Genomic DNA, 24564 nt, shown 5'->3' on the forward strand with positions numbered 1-24564 from the left:
AACTTAATTGGCTGTCAGACTAGAAATGGTCTTACTCATGTTTTAAGATCATGTAAGACTATTTGTGTTCTTAAATTGCACTTTAAGACCAAATCAAGCCCACTAGTGGAAGGAGCTGCAGATACAAGAGCTAGAGGATGGATAAAGGGAGTGTTTTAAGTGTTATTCAGTAGATCTGAATTCCTGGAAATATCTGAGGTAAAACATAAAAAGTTCTAGCAGAGTTAGGGAGCAAAAGGGTTTCTATATGTTGTTTTAAAAAGTTATTTGTGGGGATTTTTGCAGTGTTCACTTCGTCCCATCAGGTATCTTTATAACTCTCTTTATAACTCTCTAACTCTCCAACTGGAATGAAGTAATGGCTTTGTATGTTAGGAATTCATACATACCTCAGTATGTAGCCAAGTATAACATCACATTATTACAATGTTACATCTGGACTGCACCATTCCTGCATTGAATATAGTGTTGTGACACATTTTGAGGCATGTCGGGCTGCTTAAGATGCAAAGTCACAACAAATGTCCCTCTAAATTTAGCTTAAATTGCCAATATAAAATGATGACAATTTTAAGTTTGATTTTTTATGTACAGACACAGAAGTGTCTGTACATATTGCCATCACCTGCGTCTGTCGTCGCCGATGCCGTCGCCGATGCCGATGCCGGCGCCGTGCACTTTCCTTGTTAACACGATAAGTGGAGGGCAGTTTTACTTTTTGGCTTTATATTTACAGAGCTGATGAATATTCATAAAACACAGGTCAAGTTCGAAAGTCAGCATGATCGGGCCATTATTGTAGAAGTTATGCTGTTTTTTCACTTTTCAGCATATATGCAACCCTGTTAACACATTTTAAGGAAAACTGATAGGCCTGTTGTCATGAAACTCACAGGAGTAATCAATCTTACTAAAACGCAGGTCAAGTTCGAAAATCGGCATGATCGGGCCACTATTTTAGTAGTTATGCTGTTTTTTCACTTTTTAGCATATATGCAACATTGTTAACACATTTCAAGGACAACCGATAGGCCTGTTGTCATGAAACTCACATTAGTAATCAATCTTACTAAAACGCAGGTCAAGTTCAAAAATCAGCATAATGGGGCCATTATTTTATAAGTTATGCTGTTTTTTCACATTTCCTCAGATTCAATTCTTTGGCATGTTAACAGTCTCATTATTTAACTTATAAGATATGTAAATGTGTTTGTTTGACATTTCCTGCAACTTTACAACATTGTTAGTTGATTATGTAAAAATGATGGTAAACTTGTTATCATGTATTGTATAATAGAGTTTCAAAAATGGAAAAAAACTCATATCATTGCAGTTTGTCAGATTAATTCATTCACTATGTTCAGAAACTCGGAATGGAGGAAATTGGACATTAAACACTGTTCTATTGATATTTTTCCCATGTCATCAATTTTATTAGTTGATCATATAAAAATGGCAGTAAACTGTTAATTTTGTTATATGTAAAACAATTGTTAAAAATGGAAAAAAACACATTTCAGGACAGTGCTGTCTTGTTTACATTTTGGCATTTTCAAGGTGTGACTTTGAAGTTACATGGGCCTGAAGACCTTTGCTTGTCACATTTTCTGAATATCCATGATACTAATATTTTATTATTAACAAGGCAGCAAAGCTGTCAAATGTACAGACAAAAAGCAGGAAATAACAAAATAGGCTACTGTCAATTCTGATGCAAAAGTACATTATGTTAAACTGCAAATTCAACATCAAATTTTAATTATGCTCAACAGGTAATACCAATGTAAGTAAAATGTGAAACAAGCATAAGGCTTCAGGCCCATGGGAGTTCAAGTTCACACTTTGAAAATGTAAAACTTCCAGAAAAAGAAGTCAATTAGACTGCTTTTCCAACTCAGGCTGCATTTTAGTCCTGTATTTCTTTTTTGAAAGTTTGGCAATCATAAGTAACATGGTTTTCCCATAATGGTCATCATGGCAGCAGCACCCAAAATTGTGTTTTCTTCTATTCTGATGCAATATTACATAATGGTTAACAGCATAATGACAATCAATTTTTAATAACAAAATATATGTATCATGGATTTTCAGAAAATGTGACTAGCCTGGGTCTTCAAGCCTGTGGAACTTCAAAGTCACACCTTGAAAATGCCAATATGTGAAAAATTAAATTTTCACAAAAAAACTGTTTAACTAGCAGAAAGAATTACCAAACAGACTGCATTGCCTACTGAAGCTGTATTTTAGTCCCATGTTTCTTTCCTGTAAGTTTGAGAACAGTAAGTGACATGGTTTTTCTTAAATGGTCATCATAGACTGCTTTTCCAACTCAGAAAATGTGACTAGCCTATCGGTTTTCCTTGAAATGTGTTAACAGTGTTGCATATATGCTAAAAAGTGAAAAAACAGCATAAATTCTACAATAATGGCCCGATCATGCTGATTTTCGAACTTGACCCGCGTTTTATGAATATTAGTCAGCTCTGTAAATATAAAGCCAAAAAGTAAAACTGTCTTCCACTTATAGTGTTAACGCTGAAAGTGCACGGCAACGGCGACGGCGACATGATCGGCGACGGCGACGACAGACGCAGGTGATGGCAATATGTACAGACACATCTGTGTCTGTACATAAAAATTGATGGTCATTATGCTGTTAAACATTATGTAATATTGCATCAAAATTTGAAGAAACCCCTATTTTGGACACTGCTCCCATGATGACCATTTAAGGAAAACCATGTCACTTACTGTTCTCAAACTTATAGGAAAGAAACATGGGACTAAGATACAGTTTAATTAGGCAATGCAGTCTGTCTGGTAATTCTTTCTGGCAGTTAATCGTTTTTTTGTGAAAATTTAATTTTTCACATATTGGCATTTTCAAGGTGTGACTTAGAACCTCCACGGGCTTGAAGACCCATGCTAGTCACATTTTCTGAAAATCCACGATACATATATTTTATTTTGTACATATTGCCATCACCTGCATCTGTCGTCGCCGTCCATGTTGCCGTCGCCGTGCACTTTTATCATTAACACCATAAGTGGAAGACAGTTTTACTTTTTGGCTTTATATTTACAGAGCTGATGAATATTCATAAAACGCAGGTCAAGTTGGAAAATCAACATGATCGAGGCATTATTGTAGAAGTTATGCTTTTTTTTTTTTTCACTTTTCAGCATATATGCAACACTGTTAACACAATATAAGAAAAACGTATAGGCCAGTTGTCATGAAACTCACAGGAGTGGTTAATCTTACTAAAATGCAGGTCAAGTTCGAAAATCGGCATGATCGGGCCACTATTTTAGTAGTTATGCTGTTTTTTTCACTTTTCAGCATATATGCAACACTGTTAACACAATATAAGAAAAACAGATAGGCCAATTGTCATGAAACTCACAGGAGTGGTTAATCTTACTAAAACTCAGGTTGAGTTTGAAAATCAGCATAATCGGGCCATTATTTTAGAAGTTATGCTGTTTTTTCACATTTCCTCAGATTCAATTCAATTCTTAGGCATGTTAACAGTTTCATTATTTAATTAATAAGATACGTAAAAGTGTTTGTTTGACATTTCCTGCATCTTTACAACATTGTTGGTTGATTTTGTAAAAATGATGGTAAACTTGCTATCGTGTATTGTGTAATAAAGTTTCAAAAATGGAAATAAACTCATATCATTGCAGTTTGTCAGATTCAATCATTCACTATGTTCAGAATCTCAGAATGGAAGAAATTGGACATTAAACACTGCTCTATTGATTTTTTTCCCATCTCATCATTTTTTTTTTTAGTTGATCATATATAAATGGCAGTAAACTGTTAATTTTGTTTTATGTTAAAAATTGTTAAAAATGTGGAAAAAAACATTTCAGAACAGTGCTGTCTTGTTTACATTTTGGCATTTTCAAGTTGTGACTTTGAAGTTCCATGGGCCAGAAGACCTTTGCTTGTCACATTTTCTGAATATCCATGATACTAATATTTTATTAGAAATTAATGGTCATTATGCTGTTAAACATTATGTAATATTGCATCAAAATTAGAAAAAAAAACTATTTTTGGGCACTGCTACTATGATGACCATTTAAGAAAAACCATGTCACTTACTGTTCTCAAACTTACAGGAAAGAAACATGGGACTAAAATATAGCTTCAGTAGGCAATGCAATCTGCCAGTTAAACAGTTTTTTTTTGTGAAAATTTAATTTTTCACATATTGGCATTTTCAAGGTGTGACTTTGAAGTTCCACAGGCTTGAAGACCCAGGCTAGTCACATTTTCTGAAAATCCATGATACATATATTTTGTTATTAAAAATTGATTGTCATTATGCTGTTAACCATTATGTAATATTGCATCAGAATAGAAGAAAACACAATTTTGGGTGCTGCTGCCATGATGACCATTATGGGAAAACCATGTTACTAATGATTGCCAAACTTTCAAAAAAGAAATACAGGACTAAAATGCAGCCTGAGTTGGAAAAGCAGTCTAATTGACTTCTTTTTCTGGAAGTTTTACATTTTCAAAGTGTGAACTTGAACTCCCATGGGCCTGAAGCCTTATACTTGTTTCACATTTTACTTACATTGGTATTACCTGTTGAGCATAATTAAAATTTGATGTTGAATGTGCAGTTTAACATAATGTACTTTTGCATCAGAATTGACAGTAGCCTATTTTGTTATTTCCTGCTTTTTGTCTGTACATTTGACAGCTTTGCTGCCTTGTTTTACATGAAGTCATGGCAAAACATCAGATGCATATTAGCAATTTTTTGAAAGTACAAATTTCTGTGAATATGAGGAAGCTGCCAAGTTGGACTTTGCCCAGGACCACTGCGAGTTTAGACATGCAAACAAACAGCCCTTTTTGCCAGGAAAAGGTTCCCTCTGGGTAAATTTTCATTTAGGTACACAATGGTTTCATGGTAAAAGGTCCACTTTTTTTAGGAAAAAAAAAACTTTTGAAATAGCTGGTTACAGGCCAGTTGAATGTTTATAATGAGTGTTTCTCTTTTTTGTTTTTTCAGCTCAGGCAAACAGTTTGACAGAGTGGTCAAATCTGAAAATGCAGCGATTCTCAATGAGATAGCACAGAAAACCCTCACTGACCCAACACTTATCAAACTTGGAGGGAGAATCTCAACAGGAGATTGGAATCAGCAATCTATACAGAAAAGATGAGGACATTGAACCATACTGGGACATCCTAGAAGCACACAAACATATACCCATGTTTAACAAAGCACAAGCAAAATTACCACCGAGAATAGAGCAATGGGTGATGGACTTACAAGATGTTGACTATGAAGTGGTATATGAGCCAGGAAAGAATGATGCAGACCCAGATTATCTCTCCAGACACCCACTGCCACAAATGGGTGGTCATAGTACAGAGAAGATGATCAGATGGATGGTCAAATCTGAAAATGCAGCGATTCTCGTTGAGATAGCAGAGAAAACACTCACTGACCCAACACTAATCAAACTTGGAGGGAGAATACACTCATTATACGTGACTATGTTTTAGTTAAACAGAACAAAAGAAACAAACTCTCAACACCATATGAACTGATTTTCTATGTCGTCATGGAAATACATGGTTCTCAAGTTACTGCCAGAAGAGTTACAGACAGAAGAACAATCTGCAGAGACACAAGTCAATTCAAACTGTGTAACAATGTCATAAACACAACAGATGATGTAATGAAAATTCCAGCAGACTTGTATTTGAAAGAAAACACAAATGAGATGAGAAGACAAGATGATGCATATGAATTGCAACTTAGTGATATATTACAGTGAAAAGTGACATTGCAGCAACAGACACACACAATATTCCAAACTTAGATGATATTGCATTAAATACAGAGAATTCAGTTGATGAGAAGATGACACAGCAAGAGAAAAACAGTGATCATATTGAAGAACCAATTTACACCAGACCAAAGAGAACAACCAGACAACCAGGTTACTTTAAAGATTTTGTATTAAAGTAACAGTACAATCATTTGTATGTAATCAGGATGAAGGCGGATCGCTGTCCTACAAAAAAAGTAATCTGAGATAATTGATATTTAATCAGGATGAAGGCGGATCGCTGTCCTAAAAAATGTAATCTGAGATAATTGATATTTTATCAGGATGAAGGCGGGTCGCTGTCCTAAAAAAAAGTAATCTGAGATAATTGATATTTAATCAGGATGAAGGCGGATCGCTGTCCTAAAAAAAAGTAATCTGAGATTTTTTCCAATGTAATCAGGATGAAGGCGGTTCGCTGCCCTGAAAAAAAGGAATCTGAGATAATTTATATTTAATCAGGATGAAGGCGGATTGCTGTCCTGAAAAAAGTAATCTGAGATAATTTGTATTAATTCAGGATGAAGGCGGATCGCTGTCCTAAAAAAAGTAATCTGAGATAATTTATATTTAATCAGGATGAAGGCGGATCGCTGTCCTGAAAAGCTTGAGCATATAGCACTCAAGATGTGACTTTATACAATATGAAAACTGAAAATTCATTAGGATTCAGAATATTCAAGGATAATGTTTGACAAAGACTGTTTTTTTCAAAAGTTTATATGTTGTAGAAAAAAGTTATGGTTGGGAGGAATGTTATATCCAATACATGGCTGCCCATTAGTCGCGTCTTGACCGGGGCCACCACCTGGTGGATGACATGGTAATGGGAACAAGTGTGAAAGAATCACATGGCGAGTGAGACCCACATCACCTGGTCATAACAGATGATATGTATTTGACCCAAGGTGGAGCAGTGGTCATTGCCCACAGTCACCCATCACCATGCCAAAAACGCCTCCTTGCAGGTAGTGCACAAAATTATTGCTTGGTTTTGTTTTACTTGTACTAGTTGTGTTACAATAGATAATTTGTCTTCTGTCCTTCTCGTGTAGATCAACAAACCAGTTATCATATTTTGTGTTTCCTTTAAATTTAGATAATTTTTTTCACTTTTCTTATGTTACTCTTCACAAAATATATTCTACGAGGCACAGTCAACTGATATACTTATCCCAGATTATTACAGGTGTTAGGCAATTTGTGTGCTAATTTCACAAAAATTCCAGAAGATTTGGCAGAATTCTGTTTATTTAACTATGTTTAATCTAAGATTGTTCTCAACTCAGCAGTCACAATTGTGCCCAGCAGCCTCCAAAATACATTTTAAACTTGTCTCGGTCCAGTCACCACAACTGTGATGTCTGTCATATTAGGTGGACAATTGGCAGTATATTGTAGGTTTAATATTCTGCTGACTCTTGTGGACTGTCAGGGTTCTGTCTTTTATTAAGATAATTTATGTTACTTGATTAATATAATCTTTTGTCTCTTTTTCCAGCTCGTCTCCATACAGTTGTGTCTTCTAGGTGAACTGACTTTACCTGGCTGAACATAGGGGACATGTATTGTAAATATGAAGACGACAGGAAATAGAAGCTGCAGGAATATCCCTTCATCTCACACAGTTGTGCAAGACACAGGAAGTTTCAGGATGAATGGGTTGTGAAGAGCCAGAGACAGGACAGCCATGGTAAACAGGTAACTGGACTTCTTGCAGGTAGTACACAAAATGAACAACTGGTTTTCTTTTTCAAGTCACAACAGGTATAATTGGTCTTCTTTCGTACCTCTGTAGAGACACAAGACAAGTTATCACAAGTTTTGGATTTGAATAATTTTTAATGTGACTTAAAAAGCATGGGTTTTGTAATTACCACACTTCTTTATTTTAAAAACTTTAAATTGTAATGTGCATTGAAGCTTTATAGTTGTTAAGGGCATTTTTTATCCACATCTCTCATTTGTTACCAGTGCATTTGTTTAATTTGATCCATTAATTATTTATGCACAAAGCATCTAAAAAATGAATACTTCAACTTATTAATAAATATTGTACATGTGCATTTTACTCTTTATATATAGTGGCTAAAGGACATGTTCCTTTGTTGGCTGGACTGCTGGGCTCCGTATCTCGAAAGGTTCGCTATGTTGCGCACGTGCGCAAGTGTCTCGATTCCATGGCCCCGTATCTCGAAATAGAATAGGTTATGGAATCGAGACACTTGCGCATGTGCGCAACATAGCAAACCTTTCGAGATACGGAGCCCAGGATATTTATTACCCTTTGAGCATTAGCGGTCAAGTGGTTGATTAACTTGTTAAATGAATGTTTATCTTTTTTCTAGTTCACACACATGGTTTGACAGTTGTTGTACATGTTGTTGTTGTGAAGCATCTCCATAGTGGCCTGCTTGATATGGTCAGTTTGGGACGAAATGTATTGGACCCAAAGTGGAGCAGTGGTCATTACTTCCCTGGGATGACCCATTGTCATGACAGTAACTGGACTGCTTGCAGGTGCTACACTTAACTAATGGTTGATATTGTTTTACAAGTCACATGACAGTATATAATTGGTCTCTTAGTCTTCCTCCTTTGAGAGAAAAAAAGCATTAATCGCATTTTGTTCCCTTAAAGTTTGAGTAATTTTGTCATGATTTAAATTTTATGTTAGTAATTTCCTTAGTGACTTCTCTCAAATTACTCCTCAGAAAATGTCTTTCAATTAGTCCAGCCAATTGATATCATTATTCCAGAATTTTTCAATTGTTAGGCAGATTGTGTGCAAATGTCACAAAAATTCCAACAGATTTGGCAGTGTTCTGTTTATTAAACTATGTTCAATCTGAGAATGTGCTGGTCTCAGCAGTCACAATTGTGTCCAGCAAATAAAACCAGTTTAAAAACAAACCAGGTCGTTTTGAATTGTGATTTTGTAAAGATAATAAGAAAAGTTCATGCTCTTACCCTCGATTTCAAAGGATTATTGAAATATGCTAAAATTTTAATGAAATATGTTCACGATTTTGAATTTTGAAAATAAAATCGTTCTCAAAATGAGTATCGTAGGGGGTGGGACTATGTTGCGAGAAAAAAGTTTCCGGGCCTAAATTTATCTCATTTTTAGATATAAGTTAAAACACCACCTAAGGTTTAAAATTTCAAAGTTTCAAGAACGTGTTATTTCTTGTATTGTCACCAGAAGAAAAAATCCAAGATGCAGCTAAGATAATGACGAAAAAATGGCGGTCTCAGACCGTCGCAAAAAGAACATTTATTTGCAGGTTACATCTTTATTAAAAATATCAACACATGTATCATTTCAAAGAAAAACGATCAAGTAATATTTCTGTCACTGTACCTTTCGTGTATGCGTTCCTGGAAAGTTTTACAATGACCTTGAACTACTAATGCATTATGTTGACCTAGCTATTTATAAAACAACGCGCATATTTGTAAAAAAAGTATCCAAAAAGTATCAAAGATTCAAATGCCACATTCCAAATAGCAGGGTAGCTTAGTGCATTATTGCAAAATAAAGGGGTGTGTGGGAGTTAAAGAAGAACCAAGATTTTAGAATAAATCGCTTAAGATTTGATTTGCCGTACTACAGTACGTATACGTAGCCTAAACCGGTATGTACCGGTATATGCGTTTTTGATGATATCTTAAGTTGGAAAATGTTGGATTTCTACGGCAAGTTAGTTTTTCTTTCCCATTAAAAGTCATTTTCTTGTTCTTGTTTCCTACTAATTAAACTCCTCCACACCACATGAAAAATATTGAAGCAGTTATCATTATGAAGTCGGTTAAGGTTCATTATTTTACTATGAATAAACAACAAACTACATGTATATTGGCAGAGCCGCAGTCCGTAATGGTAAACAGAATTTAAATGTTATGTTCAGTCTACTCGTAACTCAGGATTGTGCAGATAAGCTTTATGGCAGAAAATTTCGTGGAGGATTCGCAACCGACTTGACTTGTGCAGGTGCGATATAACGATAAAACATTTTCTTTTGAAATAAGACATCTAGAAAGGTAAAATGATTTTAACGCCTTAAATATCATTTATTTAACTTAAAAGGGACATTTTATTGTGCAAACAAATGATAAGTATATTGATTCTCGAAATTTAGTGAAATCTTCAGACCTTCACTTGCTTCTGTATTGGAGAATATGACGTCAGAATATGGCTGACATCTAGCGGAATAGAGTCAAAAACTCACTTCAACAGCTCGCATAAAAAGTTTCCGATTATATCTTTCGATGAAACTTGACTCGTATTTGTCGTTTTGAAAAAGCAACATTTTACGGAATTTACTAGGACGTGTTATTTCTAATAAAGGAGATATCTCAATTTGTTACAGTGTTGCTACGGCCAAAAATTGACCCGTTGGCCGACTTCCTCGAGTTCTAACTCATTCATTTCTGCTTATTTATAGGTAAATCGCAGACGTAGAGACGCGTAGTGAACTCTGCTATCACGTCTTAATTCTTCAGAAGCAAGTATAACGGCAATTAAGCAAAATTCATGAATTCCCGCGATGGTTACGCAATTTACAAAATTTCAACCACGACGTCATCTCAGCGCACGCGCTCCGTTCTGAATATTTTCCTACGCGCGGCCAGTTGCCATATGACTGCAAAAGGCAAGGTCATTTTTAACTTATCACAGTTCAATCACCACAACAATGATGTCTACCATATAAGGTGGGCACTTGGCAGTGTACCATAGTTTTAATATTTTTCCCAACAGGCTCTGGTGGACTGTCAGGTTTTTGTCTTTTCTTTGTATTAAGATAATTAGTGTTCCTTCACTTATACATTGTCATGTCTCTTTTTCCAGCTCCAGTCTCCATTCAGCATGGTGTCTTCTAGGTGAACTGACTTTACCTGGCTGAACATGGAGGACATGTCTTTCATATGAAGCAAAAATGAACAGACAGCAACAGAAACATCTTCATCTCACCCAGTTGTGCAAGACATTGGATGTGGCAAGTTTTAGGATGAATGAACAGCCAGAGACAGGACAGCCATGGAAAACAGGTGACTTGACCTCTTGCAGATAGCAGACAAATGTTTGTGGTTGTTTTTTATACAAATAAGGATAGGTAAGTTGTTTCTCCTCTTTCCTTTGTGTAGAGACACAAACACCAATGATTATTTCAATATAGAAAGCATGGATTATTATGAATAAAATATCACTGCTTTAATTGTAATGTGAATTTGTTTTATTGTCATAAAGTGCACAAAACACATAAAATGAATACTTATATTTTTATTTGATCTCATTACATATGAGCAATAACTAGATGTATATCAAGCATGGTGATACAAAAATGATATTGTGCATTTTACAAAAGCATCCTGTATATGAATAGTGTATCCTAATAATAGTTTGCACTATATTACAGAGATGATCCAGTTGCATTGCAAACATTTACACTCATTTCATTTATGTTTTTAGCAAATACACTTCTGGAATTGTGTAAAGAGCTGCTGGCAGACCAAGAGGTCAATTTTATCCAGAGTGAGAGAGAGTGCTGCCAGATTCACCCAGAACAAGACTCCAAACACGGCAGATCCTGTGGAGCCAGTTATATGGAACAGTACAATTACACAACAAATGTGGGTTCCAGGTAACACAAAGAATCAATTTCCCCCCATATGCATGGAAACTTTAGAGGCAGGGTATATAAAGCAAGGAGATTGTGTTGGACAATACTCTATCACTGAAGGCAAACAGACACAGTGGAAATGTTTAAAAGTGAGTTGATATTTCAGCTCAATTGTGATGTGTTATAATAATTTTCCCCATATGCATGGAAACTGTTACAGTACTAGTAGAGGTAGCATATACAGTGAGATTGTGGTAGACAATGAGCCATCACTGAAGAGAACAAGAAATCAGTGAAAATGTATAAATGTTAATATATATTTCAATGCAGATTTGATGTATTATAGATGATCTCTGTTATTGTGAGGTCATTAAGTTGCCCAATGCAAATTTTATCAGGTATTTATTATATACAGTCACTTTCAGTCTGTCTATATTCTGATCACTGTGTCTGTCCAGTGTCATTGCCGTAGTCAGCACTTTGTGACATGTAGATATGTTTGTCTGTCTGTGTTTCTGATTCTGAATTTTATTTTAATAACTAAATATTGTCATTTTGTGAATTAATGAAATTGTTGTAAGTTCACTGTTAAATGATTTTTTAGTTGACGTGGGATATGAGTCACCGTTACCGCTTCTCCTCCTAGACCGCAAGGACCTGTGTCCCCATCTCTTGGATTTAGGTCACATATAATCTCAACTTGAACCCCCAGGTTTTTTTGTCTCAGTTGGTGCATTGACCTGGGCGTGACGCTCGTTGAAATGCACCCTTGTCAAAAATTTTGAAAATTCAATGCTAAATATCTCCCAAACCAATGGAATTATGGGAAAAATTACTACAGATGGCTGACCAAAAGTCATATGTGAGGATTTCAAATATGCCCTTGGATTTGACCTTTGACCTTTATTTCAAGGTCAAACGGGCCAAAATTTTCTAAAAATGGGAATTTTTTGCGAGAAATTTTTATTTCAGCCGATATTCAGAAATGAAACACATCTTACCCATAATATTATGGGCAGGTGTTACCCTTAGGGTCATCTTTTATTTTCATGAGTTTGGGGTCAGTCGGTGCATTTTCATGGTAGATGCCGAAACTGAAAATTCTCTCTAATTCTGGAACCGTTAATGCTAGAGACCTCTTGTTTTTTGCATTTTGTAGAACTTGTCAAGGGCAACACTGGGGGTGGTGTCCATTTTTTTTGTTTTTGATACGGCTTAGGCATTGCACTATATCAAAAAGTTCAACATCCAAAATTCAGTGGTGAAAATAAAATGTAAATTACTCAAAAATTAGCAGAGATAAGCCCTTAGTTACTATTGAACTTGAATAGGAAGTCATATACTGATAATCTAACTGTGACCTTGAAAATGACCTTTGACCTACTTTTCATGATGAACTGCACTTTGCAAGTTTGCTGATCTTTATATCTCCAAAACTGGCAAAGATATGCCCATAGTTACTATTGAATTTGAAAAGGAAGTCATGTACTGGCAATCTAAATGTGACCTTGAAATTGACCTTTGACCTATTTTTTATGATGAACTGTGCATGTTTTCTGGCCTTTACATCTCTACAATTGGCAGAGATATGTCCATAGTTACTGTTGGCAATCTAACTGTGACCTTTTAATTGACCTTTGACCTACTTTTCACCATGAACTGAACTTTGCAAAAATTATCTCCCTTATATCTCGAAAACTGGCAGAGATACACCCATAGTTACTATTGAACCTGAACAGGAAGTCATATACTGGCAATCTAACTGTGACCTTGAAATTGACCTTTGACCTACTTTTTATGATGAACTGTACTTTGCATGTTTTCTGGCCTCTTTATCTCCAAAATTAGCAAGGAGATACCCATAGTTACTATTTAACTTGAATAGGAAATCATATACCATGAACTGACCTTTGCATATTTTCTTGCCCCTCATATCTTCAAAACTAGCAGAGATATGCTCAGTGTTGCCTTTACATTTTCTCTTTTGTCAGCATAATTATATGCAACACTGATAACACATTTCAAGGAAAACCAATAGGCCTATTGTCTAGAAAATCACAGGAGTGATCAATGTTAGGAAAATACAGGCCAATTGGAAAATCCGCTTGATTGGACCAATTTTATGTTATGTTTTTTCATTTTTTTTTTTGCATATTTTGAAAATTCTTGTTTATTGCATAGAGCTTGTCAAGGACAAGACTGGCTGTGGTGTCCCTTTTTTTTTTTTGGGGGGGGGGGGGTGGTTCCATTCGAATGCGCTTACTCCAGCTGGTGGTACAATATCCGGAGGTGGTATCGCCTCTCTGATCCTCTAGTTTGTTTCCCCTCTTTCCTTTGTGTAGAGACACAAACACCCAATTGTTACATTTGGGGGGGGGAGGGGGGTGTGAAATGATTATTTCAAAGTGGAAAGCATGGATTATTATTATTAAAATTAATGTTTCACTGCTTTAATTGTAATGTAAGTTTAATTTTTATAGTCATTGAATAGTTTTATCAATCACAGCTGTCATTTGTTCAGAATTTGAACCAATTCGTCTTGTACACACAAAACACATAAAATGAATACTTTTATTTTAATTTGATCACCATTACATATGAGAAGTATCAAATAAATATCTAGTATCGTGATGCAAAAATAATTTTGTGCATTTTACAAAAGCATCCTATATATATGAATAGTGTATCATTAGATGGTTCCTAATAATAGTTTGCACTATATTACAGAGATGATCCAGTTGCATTGCAAACAGTTACACTCATTTAATTTATGTTTTTAGCAAATACACTTCTGGAATTGTGTAAAGAGCTGCTGGCAGACCAAGAGGTGAATTTTATCCTGAGTGAGAGAGAGTGCTGCCAGAACCACCCAGAACAAGACTTCCAAACACAGCAGATCCTGTGGAGCCAGTTATATGGAACACTACAATTACACAACAAATGTGGGTTCCAGGTAACACAAAGAATCAATTTTCCCCATATGTATGGAAACTATAGAGGCAGGGTATATAAAGCAAGGAGATTGTGTTGGACAATACTTTATCACTGAAGACAAATAGACACAATGGAAATGTTTTAAAGTGAATTGATATTTCAGCTCAGTTGTGATGTGTTAATTATAATAATTTTCCCCATATGCATGGAAACTGTATGGTACAGTACTAGTAGAGGTAGCATATACAGCGAGATTGTGGTAGACAATAAGCCGTCACTGAAGAGCAAAGGGATATATATAAAGAATATATATTTCAGGTCAGATATGATGTGTTATAGATGATCTCTGTTATTGTGAGGGCATTAAGTTGCAATTGCAAGTTTTATCACATATTTATTATATACAGACACTTTCAGTCTGTCTATATTCTGATCACTGTGTCTGTCCAGTGTCATTGCCATATATATATAGTCAGCACTTTGTGACACATTTGTTGTTTACCCTATTACTGATAAACAGTATTTTTGTTTTAAATTCCTCTAGAAAATCAGCATGATTGGATTATTTTATGATATTGTTTTGTTATTGTTAGCAGTTTGGATATGATGCTACAGTATTTCCTGAGTATATCAAATTAAAGCAGCAATGTAGATGTGTTTGTGTATCAGGAGTGGTGTTAGTGTATCTGCCTGTTTCAGTGTGGAGTTAACTTTATGCCCACTGGTGCGAAAACAACTAAGGCTTTTTCTTTTTTCATTATCTTGAACAACGTCCAGATATTTTTTTACTTTTTAAATGTATTTTTGAATTGGCAATAGGTGCTGGATTTAGATTTGTCCACAAGTTAACTGTGCAAGTTTTGTACGAAGCCACTGTTGATTACCCTAGGTTCTAGATTCTGGTATTGCCAGCTCGATCTTGATTTCATATATAACCCATAGTAGCAATACCAGGCTCTAGCGAACAGTGGCAACTGAAAATTCTGCCTGGGGCGCTTCCATATTTGGAAGCCACATGTGTTGTATGTCACAGCTCTGTCCCGCCTTGAACTGCCTTTAACATTGTGATCTCGCGACATCTCGTGCTATACGAGACAAAAAACAAAGAAAATATGGCTTACGCGGAGTTCGATGCAAGTGTATGTTTGGCTCTCAGTTTGCTGAAAAATGCGCCCATCGACGAAATTAAAAGATGAACAAAAAGAGGCTCTTGTTCATCTCTTGAGTGGTGAGGATGTTTTCGGGGTGCTACCAAAAGGGTATGGAAAAAGCTTGATATATGAGATCGTCCCAAAACTGTTTCCAATATGTAGACAAAAGAAGGTAGGAACATCGGATATTGAAATTGCTGCATCAGTGATCGTCGTATCGCCATTGATATCGTTGATGAAAGATCAGATAGAAGAGATGATACAGCTGGGGCTTGACTCAGTATACCTCAGTAGTGAGCACGAGCTAACAGAACCCGAGTTGCAGAAACTAAAGCTTGGAGAGTACGATGTTGTATTGGCAAGTCCAGAATCGTGGCTGGGGAAGTACAGGTACCTCTTCGACATCGAGGACATTTTCGGAACAACATTTGTTTGCTGGTTGCAGATGAAGCTCATGTTATACCACAGTGGTGAGCCATGTATGCAATGTTATTTATAGAACTATGTAAGGCAGAAAAAGGAAGACCATTTATTTCGAAAAATTCATTATTTCCACGAAAATTAATTAAGTTTGATATTTAAAAAAAAAAAAAACACGGACAGTATCATTTTAAAATTACTGTATTTGACATTATTGTGGCTCTGGTAAGTAATTTTAAGAAAGAGCCAGCATAATACAAGATCACAAGTTACTGAAATAAAATATAATCAATGAAGTGATAAAAGACTCTTTAATTATAAAAAAACATGCTCCTTCATTGCACATAAGGGATGCTTACATCTTTATTTTAGTTTTGATATCTTGGTTCAGTCATACTAAACTTAATTTTGTGTACATTTCAGGGGGTTGAACCAGAAGCGCAAGAAAGCTTTTAGGGGAGCTTTTTCACAGCTCAGAGAATTGAGGGCTCTAGTAAGAAAGGACATTCCCTTCTTGGCTCTGACAGCCACAGCTAACAAGAGGACGAGAAAGAAGATTACACAGGCACTGCTATTAAGGAAGCAACACTATATTATTAGGTAAATTCACTTTTTGAAGTGCAGACAATTATATAATGTTTAAGCGTAAGTGTAAGATTTGTTTTATAAACAGCTTAGTGATTTAAAGGACCACTCAATTGTATGGACCTTTATAGAGCAAAAAATGATTATAATTATAATCATAATAAAGGATTTATAATAATAATAAATACTCATACATACATTTGCATACTACATTCAGTGCACAATAGGGTGTATTTTGCTATTTTCATCTGCATTACAAAACATTTTTATAGGTTATGTTGAAATTTTTCTGTATAAAAGCAAAGGACTGAGACCTATGGCTGGATTTTGGCACCAAATTAAATTTCCCCAAACACAAAAGCAATTTTCCATACTCCCCACCCATTTCAAGATTTTTAATTCCTACAAGAATTTTTGTGCAAATTTTGTTATTTCTTATTATTATTGCACATATTTTGTATATATCAATATTTCAGGTCTCCAAAAAGAGAGAACATATTTAAAGCACAAGGGGTGCAAGACTTGGACTGGCTTGTGGAGCAGTTGGGAGAAGAAAGACTTAACATGAGGAGGACATTGTTGTATTGCCGTGCAGTAAAGGATGCAGTAAGTGTGTATGAACATTTTTTGAACCTGCTGGGAGAGAGATCATATGTAGATGACACTTCAAAACTATCCGGTAATCGCCTGTTTGCCCTGTACCATCACAATACAGATGACAAAAGAAAAGAAAATATGTTGAAAGACTTGATAACTGATAGTGGTCACTTCAGAGTTGTCATTTGTACAAATGCACTAGGCATGGGAATAAATGTTCCCAACATTTCAACAGCGATTCACTATGGTGTACCATTGACGACTGAGTCCTATATACAGGAAATTGGATGTGCAGGTAGAGATGGGAAAGAGGCACAAGCACTACTGTACTACTGTGCACGTCACTTGTTAGGTACAGAGAAAGAGATGAAGGATTTTGTAAGAGGCAAAGAACAATGTAGAAAAAAAAAACTGTTCAAAGAATTTGGGGAGGTTAATGAAGGTGACCATAGATTTGTTTAGAGAAAGGGAAGAGTAGCAGCATGGTCATGCGCCTCATGTGCCCGATCCTCACACAGCAGTGAGAGAGCCATCAAATGGAGACAAAAAAGTGATGTTATATTGTCTGAGGGTATCTCAAGACAAGTGCAGGCATTTAAATGTTTTAGGCATAAATTTTTTTCCAGATTTACTTGTTAATGAAATCATTGCAAGTACCAGATACATTGATAGTTATGATTATGTAATCACAAACTTGAGTGTTATACACCCTCTGGTAGCAATAGAAATTGCATGTAACTGTTTTAAATGAAGTGTTCGGGGAGGAATTACCGGTGCCCACAATTGATAATGATATTTTAGAAGATATAGATGACTTAGTATTGCAGTTAGTTTTCAATCATGAAGAGGAGGAGGAGGACTCCTTTGCAGACCTCCTAGATGAGTATGCAGAGTCGCATTGATTTTATGTAGACATATTCTAGCTAGATTGGACATGCATGTAAGATGAGAGAAGATGGCTTTTCTCTCTTAAATAGTTGACACCCGTACATAGATGTTCAGTGAGTTTTGAAGAAGTATGGGCAGAAATCATAAAACCATGACTCAGATATTTCTTGTGACATGTAAATATTGTGTACGATAATTGTCTACATTTAGCTTAGTTTTAGTATAATTTGAACTCAATTTTTTGTATTGTATATTTAAAAATGTTGTTTACATGATATTTTTGATATGATAATTGATCACTCGCATATTTCGACTGTCTGTATTGGACTTTGGTCAGAACGAACTTGAAATTGCACCATATAATCAATAACTGTGCATATATATGTTGCTAATAGCTTACTTAGGCTTATTGTATGTATTAGCATGTATAGCACTTCTTCACTCTCAGTTCACCAACAAGGGCTGACCAAAAAATCTGGGCTATGAAAAATTGCAACTACTAGAAGAGCTTTTTTTTTTCTTTTGCTTTTTCCAAATTTCTCTAATAAAGGATGTTCAGGTGCCTTCCCCTTCCTAAGAAAGAGGGAGTTAGGTTTTCGATTCTATTTGTCATCCATATTTAATAAATAGATTGATTGATTCTGAATCATTAGCTTTATTTAAATTCTGCTCTTATTGTCCAGAACCTAACAAGCATTTGATACTAAATGTCAGCCCTTATTTTGTTCATTTTAGAAAAACAAAAACCTTTACTCTTTTTGCTCACAATAAAGCTCCAGTAGAGCACCCCTTTTGGATATTTGATCGATTTCTTTTTTCTTTTTTTAACTTGCAAGTTTAGCTCCTTAGGAGCAGTTTTGGCTGTTTATCTTTTATTGTTTGGCTTCATTTAATTTTCAAAGGAACACACCAATTTCTTAAATACTTTTTTGTCATAATACTCTGTTTGACATAAAATAAAGGTGGTCTTGATCAGATTTCAAACCCTCTGTTTCTTGTGTTTGTATCAGGTGTTGTGTGGATGGATGATGCAGATTAAGTACATTTTAGAGAGAAGTTGCTCATTTGTTGTTTGCATGTCAAACGTGTTTTTATTTAACATATTCTTTTGGTCAAAGAATGTTAAATGTCAAATAAGTTATTAAATAAATAAGCATGCTTTTCAGCCTTATAATATAAAACCAGCAAGTCCAGGAAAAATGCAATTTATTCAAGCAAAATATATTTCCTTGAGCTTTTTTTACCCTTGCTGTCACTGGAATGTTTACAAAAAATACAATAGCCATAGTAATCATAGAATGTCACATTTGCCTCTGCCAAGACTATTCCATCAGTCACTTAAGGCCATCACAATTTCCTGTTCTTGTGACCACTGCCTTAGCCATTTTGAGAGTCAAGTCTTTAACTTGGGTGCCTTTATTGAAACAATCTCCCTACTAAAGTTTTCAAATTTTTGTGCTTTAAACCGTCTCCCAGGTTCTCTGCTAAACATGTTTACCCTCTCTGTTATTTCTCTTAAGACAATGGCAAAGTCTGTCTCACTTTTGAATTTTGCATGGTAGCCAGAGGGTTTGTGCACTTTCAGGTCTTGGTTTTGGGAATTGACAATTTCAACTATCCTTTTTAAGGCTCTAGCCTCTTGGTTTGCAGAATTTTCTGTAATATTTACACCTAAATGATTGAGTGAATTTTTAAGAGCCAAATTCAGATTTTCCAAGTGAAAGTCAAGAGATACGCGATGCCCAAGCCCACTTCTTCTGTTTACAGTCCTATTCCACATCAATCTGTGGGCCTCAATGGGTGGCAATGACTTCAGCAGAACTCCCAAATGAAGAGCAGCTAGTGAGTACTTAGTTGACTGCTTTTCAAAGTATAAGGGTAGAAACCACTTCCACATGTTGGTGATTTCTTCCCCATCACCCTCATGCACAGCATCATCAGCATTCAAATACATCAGTCCAAGGGTGATGTATACCGAACCATAATTCCATACGGCATCTTCATCTTCATCTTCATCTTTTTTTACATCAGTGGATAGGTTGTGCATTTCCATTTCATGCCGCATTCTTGCGGCCTTATATTTGTAGACCTTGCCACACACAGAGCAGACTTGCTCCTCCTCTGCCTGAACCAGGTGCACCCATGAGGGAAACAAAGTGCTCCACACATGGGTGTAATGTGGCCAGGAGCCATTGTGGCTTGTCCTCCTTTGAGGCATGGACAAGGTCCCCAGGCATTATTCCAGATTCCATGCCTTCCATCCCAAAGTACGCCATAGTGGCAGCAACAATATAGGCATCTAAGTAGAGGTAGAATGCCTCTTTCACCTGTAATATGAAAAGAAGTAACCAAATTATCATCAACAGTCAGGTTTGCTTTTTGGCTGGCCTACTCATCATTTTGTATTTAAAATAAACATAATTATATATAGACATATGATAATTTTAGGAAGTCATCCAAAAATGCATTTGTTAGATATGAGTGACAGGGCACTATAAAGTTAACTGGTTTACTATGCTTTTTTCCCACTAGCAGCTTTAAAGTTGATTTGGGTAATAAAAAATCAATATGAAGCTGGCAAAAGCATACTATGGAACCTAGGGTAGAACAAAACAAACCTTATTGTATTCATTAAGTGGACTCAACTTAGCATTAGAGTTGTTGGTAACAGTTGCATTAGCAAAGTAGGTTCCTGCATCACCGGTTGTATCTGGATGACTTAATATTTCCATGGTTCTCTGCAAGAAATTTTTGAACATTTGTATCAAAATATATTTAAAATGTATTCATGTTTAGAGAACAATTATGATAATTTAAAACCAATGATCTATCTGATAATGTTAAAAATTGTACTCGCAGTATATCTGGTCAATGGTATAATAATAATAATAATAATAATAATAATGTGGATGGCAAAAACAAGCAATTTGTGGATTTTCAAACCCATGGGGTGTACTTTTAATTATCACAATCACCTAATAGGAAGATAATTAAAAAATACCTGGAAAGCTATGCGAAAGGCATGCCAGTCCTCATTCTTTGGTAAAACACCCATCAACATTTCCAAAAGAGTATCGCTATCCAATCTGGCCTTCTGAGCATTTCTAGCCCTTTCTTCTGTTAGTTGATCTCCGCCAAAGAAAATCTGAAATAATGGAAATTATTATTATTATTATGAATAAAGGGGGAAGCACATTTATGTGACTTCAATTTTTTCAAATGAAGAAAGCATCAGTAATCAACTAACATGGAGCTTCTCAATTCCCTGCATTCAGGGTGCTTATTTTTGATTAATTAGTTGGTACTTTTAACTATTATCTTTGCATAGCATTTCATGGACATTAACAATTGTACAAAAAATTTGTTACCTGTTCTCTAATTTCTTTTCCATCTTCATTTAAAGGAACATAACGCTGGTGCAAATCTTGTAGTATTTCTACCATTTCTTCATTCTCATTACGAAAAAGAAGACATAGTGGATACTGCAAACAAAACCAATGAAAATACTAAATGCTAGGAATACATGATTATAACATTGAAAGTATTAAATCAATTTTAGATTAATGTCCACTGTATTTATGGATTTAAAAAATAAATCTTTTCAATCAATAGCTTATTAGCCTAGCCAAATATGTTGGCTCCTTTACTGTCTCTGAAATCTCCTTCATCTTAGAGGAATACTGGTGCGAAATGTGTCTAATTGGCTAGGGGTTGAAAGCCTGGCATCCACCTTGTCACAACACGGGACGAGTGTATTGTAAACCTTCCAATGAGTCTGCTGGCATCATGTTGATTTGGTAAGACCTCATGCAGAGGAATGTCCTTAATTTTTTTAACCTGCTGGTTGTCCAATCCCACTGGCGATCTGAGGCCATATGACGTGCCTTCACTTCTAAGTCAATATTGTCACCAACAATTTGGTAACGCCTAGTGCTGCCTGTGTCCTGTTTTGCATCGAGTACTGGCTGGTCAAAGCCCTCCCCAGCCTTCTTCTTTAATCTCAAGGCCATTCTACTACTTACACTTACAAACTGATGTGACAACCTTTTCAGCACCTAAATAATTAAAAAAGATAACAATGAAAATATTTTCAATTGAATCTACAACTGGTAATATATTAACATCTAGTTTTTTCAATTAAAAGTTTAAGAAAGTGATAGTTTTCCTCTCACATTATGAAATTCACTTGCTTTGAGGATATTTTTAAAGCTAAGCTAAAGCTTGGCTATTTAAAATTCAATGTTTTTCATGAGGATTGAGAAAGCTGTAGAGCTCTGTCACAAGTTAGGAAAGGACAATCATTTATTGAGAAAAAATGAGGAAATTGTCCTTTATCCCAGAAAAATTCATTAAATTCAATTTTATTTTTAAGCAAAAATCCAAGAAAGAAAGTATACACAATTTTATAATATATAACTCACCATTGTTGAGCACCCTCCATTCTGCATGGCAATAGCATTCTTGCAGGCCCATGCAGCCATATCTTTGTTTCTTGCCTTTAATATAACACAGGCTGGGGACACTATCTTCAAAGCCTTCTCATCATATGTAGACTGACTCCTCTTTCGAGTGGTTACACATCTAAGGAACCCATGTAGAGTTGGAGCTCTAGTTTTCAATTCTGTATTAACTGTGTTTACATTGACATTACTAAGGGTATGGGGATTTGTCTGTCGGAGAACGCTTGGATCATTTAAGCTGCATAAATTGTCAACTTCTTTCTCTGCTTGCTTGTACATCTTTTCAATAAGCAAGGGCCTATTAGGAGCATGGTTCCAAACTGCATGCAAAGCAAAGTGGTCTTGTCCTAAAGATAGATGCTTGATGACATCTTTATGCCAAGCATCAACAACATTATAACTGGCACAATGGCTTGGATATTCTATTGATACCTGAAAAATATTTTAAAAATTACTACTCGCAAACTGTTAGGCAGTAACATGTAGCTCTTTAAAAGCTGAAGCTAAGTAGAATCCTCTGTAAACTTCAAACGAAAAAGATTGTATTCAGAAGTCCTTAATTAACTTGACATCATTAATTAAAAGCATTTGAACATGAGTCATCAAAAAGTGTTATCATATGGAATAAGGAAAAATTAACTATGCTTTAAGATATTTCACAATGTTACTTTCTCATTACAAAATACCTTGATTGTGGTGCCTTGGTTATGCTCAACTGCTTCTGCCACTGACTGAATGACTCCCAAGTTTGACACATCACTCAGCACTGAGTAAGACTCCTGTCTATGGTGGGAGTGAAGAAAAAATAATTAATGTTATAACTGAAGAACTAGATGCATTTGTTCTGAAAATGTTTAGCTTTAAACAATTATGTGGTTGGAGAGAAAGAGAGAGAGAGAAGAAAAAGAAAAAAATAAAAAGAGTGCGTGAGAAAAGAAAGAGAGATCTAAAATAACCAAGTGATGAGATTCATGTATCTTACCTTGTAATCACTATCTGTGATGATGCTTTGGGCACTATGTTTTCTGCTGCAGCTGCTGGACTTTGGAACAGTGATTTAGAGCTACTGCTACTGACCTCAGAGTTATTAAGGAATAAAATTATAATAAAAATGAAATGAAAAAGTGAACTATTTTTTAAAAGACAAGTAACAATATCCATCTCCGAAAGCCACTAAAATCTTATTATCAGTGGAAATTTTCCAGCTGCTTCTTATTAGAAAGATAAATAGGAAACGATTTTACTTTTATTTAAAATTGGAAATTTAAGAGACCAAAAGAAGGCCAAATAGCTGCAGAAAAGTCTGCATATAGATGATTTTATTTATTACAGAAGATTGTGTCTGTCAGCACCTTGAAAATCTTTCTCCAACTGCTAATCTCTTCCGAGCACTCCCTTTCTTCGAGACAGGTGAAAGTGTTGTTGGAGTTGCTCTTTTGGATCTTACTGGACTGTAACTACCTGATTTTAATGCTAAATAAATAAATTAAGGTGTTCCTGTTAACATTAAGATGCATTAAGATAAATACTGTTAATGCTTCATTTATCATATTATACAAGTTTATTTCACTGTAACATATGCATCCACTTGTGTGGATGAAAATGACAATATGAATACAATTTCTGTGAATAAGCTTTTAAGCAATCACAATGAGTAAGACTATTTACTATTTACTATTAAAAAAAATTACTACTATTACTCAATTGCCGATGAGTGCAGCACTGTCTTCTAGATCCCTCCTAGCAAAAGCGGAGGAGAGAAACTGAGCTAATGCAATAAGGGTTTCTTCTTCTTGACATTTCATAATTATATATTATATGACTCTTCTAAAGAGTTCTGAAGACTGATTTAGCCATGTCATAAAACGTTTTCTTAGTGCTAGCATTAAAGCAATAGCTATTATTCCCGAGGGATTAACTGTAGGACGAAGAGTGCCCTAATTACATCTGGCCTTATTGAACTTTGAACTAACACCAAGACAGAATATCACTTTAAAATCTTATTCTAAATTGCTCGTATATATTTAATAATGT

At 35.4% G+C, this 24564-nt stretch overlaps 3 protein-coding genes across 6 annotated transcripts in view; 1 reads left to right on the forward strand and 2 right to left on the reverse strand.

Annotated features, from left to right (window-relative positions):
- The window catches only part of LOC106164374 (uncharacterized), a 629853-nt gene that overhangs the window by 351518 nt on the left and 253771 nt on the right, over positions 1 to 24564 (forward strand). For 2 of the 4 annotated variants that reach the window (XR_015334229.1, XM_087012327.1), the window contains one exon: positions 11345 to 11977. Coding sequence is in view for 3 of the 4 variants with exons in the window: in XM_087012327.1 (XP_086868453.1) it covers positions 11345 to 11520 (176 nt within the window). In the remaining variant the exon portion in view is untranslated. Of the gene's footprint in view, positions 1 to 108; positions 199 to 5042; positions 6840 to 7372; positions 7592 to 8219; positions 8392 to 10507; positions 10588 to 10723; positions 10924 to 11344 lie in introns of those variants that run through there. The other 2 variants (XM_087012325.1, XM_087012326.1) reach the window with 2 other exon arrangements.
- On the reverse strand, positions 19996 to 21765 carry LOC106164375 (uncharacterized). The gene is made up of 5 exons (XM_087012322.1): positions 21718 to 21765; positions 21439 to 21552; positions 21072 to 21215; positions 20689 to 20808; positions 19996 to 20397 (listed from the first exon to the last, which is right to left on the reverse strand). Exons 1-5 carry the CDS (start codon positions 21736 to 21738, stop codon positions 20146 to 20148), a joined length of 651 nt encoding a protein of 216 aa, XP_086868448.1. The 5' UTR covers positions 21739 to 21765; the 3' UTR covers positions 19996 to 20145.
- LOC147762089 (uncharacterized) lies at positions 21805 to 22809 on the reverse strand. Its single transcript, XM_013542270.3, has 2 exons — positions 22492 to 22809; positions 21805 to 22125 (listed from the first exon to the last, which is right to left on the reverse strand). The coding sequence occupies exons 1-2, from the start codon at positions 22807 to 22809 to the stop codon at positions 21805 to 21807; spliced, it is 639 nt and encodes a 212-aa protein (XP_013397724.2).

Source organism: Lingula anatina, chromosome 4 (genome assembly GCF_051362555.1).
Source record: "Lingula anatina isolate TDL-2025a chromosome 4, LinAna3.0, whole genome shotgun sequence".
Lineage (NCBI taxonomy): Eukaryota > Metazoa > Brachiopoda > Lingulata > Lingulida > Lingulidae > Lingula > Lingula anatina.

What these genes read in the sequence shown, in the direction of transcription:
- LOC147762089 (XM_013542270.3), bottom strand. Translation starts at nt 22,809, where the DNA reads ATGTACAAGCAAGCAGAGAAAGAAGTTGACAATTTATGCAGCTTAAAT. An exon ending in ATGGAGGGTGCTCAACAATG is followed by an intron (nt 22,126 to 22,491) that starts GTGAGTTATATA and finishes TTAATTATTTAG; the next exon opens with GTGCTGAAAAGGTTGTCACA.
- LOC106164375 (XM_087012322.1), bottom strand. Translation starts at nt 21,738, where the DNA reads ATGAAGGAGATTTCAGAGACA. An exon ending in TGAAGGAGATTTCAGAGACA is followed by an intron (nt 21,553 to 21,717) that starts GTAAAGGAGCCA and finishes TTTTGTTTGCAG; the next exon opens with TATCCACTATGTCTTCTTTT. An exon ending in CACTTAATGAATACAATAAG is followed by an intron (nt 20,398 to 20,688) that starts GTTTGTTTTGTT and finishes TTCATATTACAG; the next exon opens with GTGAAAGAGGCATTCTACCT.